Source organism: Lycium barbarum, chromosome 10 (genome assembly GCF_019175385.1).
Source record: "Lycium barbarum isolate Lr01 chromosome 10, ASM1917538v2, whole genome shotgun sequence".
NCBI lineage: Eukaryota > Viridiplantae > Streptophyta > Magnoliopsida > Solanales > Solanaceae > Lycium > Lycium barbarum.
The window spans coordinates 118,469,844-118,475,374 of NC_083346.1; the positions used below are offsets into that span (position 1 = coordinate 118,469,844).

At 36.3% G+C, this 5,531-nt stretch overlaps 1 protein-coding gene across 1 annotated transcript; it reads left to right on the plus strand.

Moving 5' to 3' along the window:
- The first annotated feature begins 1,098 nt into the window (after positions 1 to 1,098).
- On the plus strand, positions 1,099 to 4,750 carry LOC132613386 (uncharacterized). The gene is made up of 5 exons (XM_060327395.1): positions 1,099 to 1,827; positions 1,880 to 2,832; positions 2,936 to 3,665; positions 4,282 to 4,350; positions 4,667 to 4,750. The coding sequence occupies exons 1-5, from the start codon at positions 1,099 to 1,101 to the stop codon at positions 4,748 to 4,750; spliced, it is 2,565 nt and encodes an 854-aa protein (XP_060183378.1).
- The last annotated feature ends 781 nt before the right edge of the window (positions 4,751 to 5,531 follow it).

Here is a 5,531-nt window from a genome sequence, read left to right on the forward strand (position 1 = left end):
ACGTGTGTTCAATTTAACCGTGTTCTACTAATACTTATCTTCATAATATGTATTTGTTTTGATAAATTTTAAAAGCCCCTGCTAGATTACTCGTGGTGAACTTGAAGTTGGGTTTGCCCTAAGATAAGTCTCATGACTAGGTAAGAGTTTCTTATTCTCTTTTTTTTTTTAATTATTCTATTACTATACAACACCTATTTTGAAAAATTACTCATAATTTTAGGATCTATTTGTTAAGTATAAATTTTTAAATGGATCTATATTTTAAAATTTAATATCGCCTTTGATTTTTAGGTTTTCAAATGATCCATCCAAAGCTTGGATGGATTTACCAAGGTATAGCGAAGAGTATAGTGACGGTGTTCAACGTTTTTTGGACTTCGCTTATTCTGATGGAGATCCTCAAGGTGAAGAAATTCAATATCCATGTGCAAAGTGTTGTAACATCCCTTGGTGTCGAAGAGGTGTAGTATATAATCATCTAATATGCTACGGTTTTGTTAAAGGTTACTCAAGATGGATTAACCATGGGGAATGGGACTTTCCAATGGAAGTTGATGATGAAGTTAACTTATATGATGACATCGATGGGTTGTTGAATGATCAATTTAGAGATATTACACAAGCTGAAGGAGTTTATGAAGGCCAAAATGAAGATGCCAAAAAATTCTATAAGTTAGTTGATGAGGCAAGCCAAGAATTATATCCTGGTTGTAAAGGATTCTCTAAATTATCATTCACAATTCGACTATATTTGTTGAAGTGTCTACATGGATGGAGTAATGCATCCTTTACTTCCCTCTTGGAGTTGTTGAAAGAGGCGATGCCTGAGTTGAACATTCCTTTATCCTATAATAAAGCCAAGTCTATGGTAAAGGATCTAGGTCTTGATTATAAAAAAATTGATGCATGTCCCAATGACTGCATGCTGTTTAGGAATGAACATAAAGGTGATGAAAATTGTCATGTTTGTGGAGCTTCACGATATATTGAGTATCCTGAAGTAGATAGTGAGCTTCAGTCTTCCAAAGATCTCATCGTGTTGCTGCTAAAACTTTGAGACACTTTCCATTAATTCCTAGACTCAAAAGGCTATTTATGTGCTCAAAGACAGCGGATAAATTGAGGTGGCATGACGAGGAGCGGTCCAAAGATGGAAAGTTAAGGCACCCTGCTGATGGCCAAGCATGGAAAGACTTTGATAGCCTTCATCCAGATTTTGCAAAAGATTCTCGCAATGTGAGACTTGGCTTGGCAAGTGACGGATTCAATCCATTTCGGACCATGAGCATATCTCATAGTACATGGCCAGTTGTCTTAATGGTGTATAATTTTCCTCCTTGGATGTCCATGAAACAAGAATATTGCATGCTTTCTTTGCTTATATCTGGTCCGCGATCTCCTGGAAATGACATTGACATTTATTTGCAGCCATTAATAGAAGAGTTGAAGGTATTGTGGGAGTTAGGGGTAGACACATATGATGCTTCGAGAAATCAAACCTTTCAAATGCGAGCATCTCTTATGTGGACAATTAATGACTTCCCTGCATATGCTATGTTATCCGGATGGAGTACAAAAGGAAAATTGGCTTGTCCTTGTTGTAATTATGGCACTAATTCTTGCTATCTGAAACATAGCCGGAAAATGTGTTACATGGACCATCGTGTTTTTCTACCCATGGATCATCCATGGAGATCTAACAAAAGGTCTTACAATGGAAAAACAGAATTTAGGCCTCCTCCACAATTGTTAAAGGGAACCGATGTGTTTAATATGTTACAGAATGTTGAAAATGTGTTTGGGAAGAAGCAAAAGAAATCAAACGTCGGTCCATGGAAAAAAAGGTCAATTTTTTTTTGAATTACCTTATTGGCAGCACAACTCGCTTCGCCACAACCTTGATGTAATGCATATTGAGAAGAACATATTTGATAACATAATAGGAACACTTTTGGATATATCTGGCAAGACGAAGGATCATGAAAATGCTCGTTATGACCTCAAAGAGATGGGCATTAGGAAAAACCTTCAACCAAAAGATACAAAGGATGGCAAGAAAATAAAGCTTGCACAAGCATGCTACTTTATGACTAATGGAGAAAGATCTACTTTTTGTGGTGTTTTAAAGAATGCAAAGCTACTTGATGGTAGTGCTTCGAACATTTCCCGATGTGTGCAACCAGCCGAAAGAAAAATATCTAATTATAAGACCCATGATGCCCATTTCATGCTACATTACTTGTTGCCAATACCAATTAAAAGCATACTTCCTGATCATGTTGCTATTCCTTTTATTCGTCTAAGCTCCTTTTTTCGTCGTTTATGTCAAAAGGTTATCACACCAGAGGATCTAGATTGTTTGGAAGCAGAGATTAGAGAAACAGTGAGCCAATTGGAGCGAATTTTTCCTCCTTGTTTTTTTGATATAATGGTTCATTTGGCTATCCATTTGCCAAACGAGCTAAGATTAGGAGGTCCAGTCCAGGGCCGATGGATGTATCCTCCTGAAAGATTTATGTGTAGGTTCAAGTCGTATGTTCGTAACAAAAACCATGCAGAAGGATCCATTGCTGAAGCATATCTAGTTGAAGAGTGTCTAAATTTATGCTCAAGATACTTACATGGTGGTGTACATACTAGATATAATAGAAGATCCCGAAACAATGATGAATGTGGTTCAACTGATGCACAAACTTGTAGTTTGTTCCCTGACAAAGGTTGTCCTTTAGGAGGGAAAATGGGTGATCCAGATGAGCTAGATGACAAGTCACTAAATCAAGCACATAGATACATATTGAGCAATTGTGAAGAAATTCAAGATTATGTCAGGTATTTAACTCACTTATAATTATAAAATTGTCTTTTATATCAATAAATGTTTAAATTATTTAATGTTTCTTTTTGCTAACAAATAACAATACTTGTTGTGTAGAGAGCACGAGCTTGAAGTTAATAGTCATGAGCGAAGATCTAAATGGAGAAAGGCCAAGACTCATAGTCAAAACTTTGCTCAATGGTTTGAAAGCCGTGTTTTGCATGACGATGTGCCTGATTTGATAAAACAATTGTCTAGAGGACCAAGTTCAATTGCTAAAAGATACTCTGGGTATCTCATTAATGGATATAGATTCCATGTGAGGCAGCGTGATGTAAGGAGAAAAACACAAAATAGTGGTATTACATTAGTTGCACTAACTACAAGTTTTGCAAGCTCAAAGGATAAAAATCCAGTTGATGCAAATGTGACTTATTATGGTCATTTTAAGGTTGTGTTGTTTAAGTGTGACTGGTATGAGGCTGCAGAAGATACTTACGGTCTTACTTATGTCTACTTCAACAAGAGATGCTATCAAGAAGAGCCCTTTGTGCTAGCATCACAAGCACACCAATGCTTCTATGTGCAAGATCCATATGATCAAGATAAACACTACGTTATGAAGACCGTCCCGAGAGACTTGTTTAGCATAAGTGATCAACTAGAATCTGATGCTCCTCACTGTTATGGAGATGAGTCGTCTGAACATTCGATGGCCCCGTCTATACCAAATGATAATGGTGAAGTTGTTTTAGTAAGGAGTGATGTACCTGAAACCATTATTGATGTGCCTCTAGAAGGATTTCTTGCGCAACAAACTGAAATTGGATCTGGAGATGAGTTTGATGTTTGAAGATACATCTTGAGTTTAATTCTAATTCAGAAGTTGAATATTTGCACAATGTTCAGCTAAAAAAATAGTTCAGTCATTTACTTGATTAATAACTAGAGAGTTTCCTGCTTTGATGACATTTATTTTGTCGATGCTTTCTTGTCTAATTCATCAGGCTCTAATATTAAGCAGTTATTGTGGAAATGTTTGGATACAAATACTAGTAATATTGAGATGCACAGTGTTTCTGCACTGCATTTTCTGCATTTCTGCACATGTATTTCAGCATTTCCGTACTAAGTTTCAGCATTTTAGTACAACTGTGTTTCAGCATTTCTGTAGTGTTGTGCTTCAGGAGTGATTTTTTTATGCATTACATATTTGTATTTCTGCACTGTATTGCAGTTTCAGTATTTTTGCACTGCATTTTCTGCACAATTTTTCAGCATTTCTGCACTGCGTTTTAGCATTTCTGCACTGCGTTTCAGCATTTCTGCAAGATTTTCTAAACTGCGTTTCAGTATTTTTTTAGTGTTGTGCTTCAGCAGTGATTTTTTTCTGCACATGCATATTTGTATTTCTGCACTGCATTTTAGTATTTCTGCACTGCATTTTCTACATTTCTGCACAGGTTTTTCAACATTTCGGTACTAAGTTTCAGCATTTTAGTACAGCTGTGTTTCAGCATTTCTGTAGTGCTGTGATTCAGCAGTGATTTTTTTATGCATTACATATTTGTATTTCTGCACTGTATTGCAGTTTCAGTATTTTTGCACTGCATTGTCTGCATTTTCTGCACAACTTTTTCAGCATTTCTGCACAGTTTTTCAGCATTTCTGCACTGCGTTTTAGCATTTCTGCACTGCGTTTCAGCATTTCTGCAAGATTTTCTAAACTGCGTTTCAGTATTTTTTTTAGTGTTGTGCTTCAGCAGTGATTTTTTTCTGCACTGCATATTTGTATTTCTGCACTGCATTTTAGTATTTCTGCACTGCATTTTCTGCATTTCTGCACAGGTTTTTCAGCATTTCGGTACTAAGTTTCAGCATTTTAGTACAACTCTGTTTCAGCATTTCTGTAGTGTTGTGCTTCAGCAGTGATTTTTTTATGCATTACATATTTGTATTTCTGCACTATATTGCAGTTTCAGTATTTTTGCACTGAATTGTCTGCATTTTCTGCACAGCTTTTTCAGCATTTCTGCACAGTTTTTCAGCATTTCTGCACTGCGTTTCAGCATTTTTGCACAATTTTTCAGCATTTCTGCAAGATTTTCTAAACTGCGTTTCAGTATTTTTTTTAGTGTTGTGCTTCAGCAGTGATTTTTTTCTGCACTGCATATTTGTATTTCTGCACTGCATTTTAGTATTTCTGCACTGCATTTTCTGCATTTCTGCACAGGTTTTTCAGCATTTCCGTACTAAGTTTCAGCATTTTAGTACAGCTGTGTTTCAGCATTTCTGTAGTGTTGTGCTTCAGCAGTGATTTTTTTATGCATTACATATTTGTATTTCTGCACTGTATTGCAGTTTCAGTATTTTTGCACTGCATTGTCTGCATTTTCTGCACAGCTTTTTCAGCATTTCTGCACAGTTTTTCAGCATTTCTGCACTGCGTTTCAGCATTTCTGCACAATTTTTCAGCATTTCTGCACAGTTTTTCAGCATTTCTACACTGCGTTTTAGCATTTCTGCACTGCGTTTCAGCATTTCTGCAAGATATTCTAAACTGCGTTTCAGTATTTTTTTTAGTGTTGTGCTTCAGCAGTGATTTTTTTCTGCACTGCATATTTGTATTTCTGCACTGCATTTTAGTATTTCTGCACTGCATTTTCTGCATTTCTTCACAGGTTTTTCAGCATTTTAGTACAGCTGTGTTTCA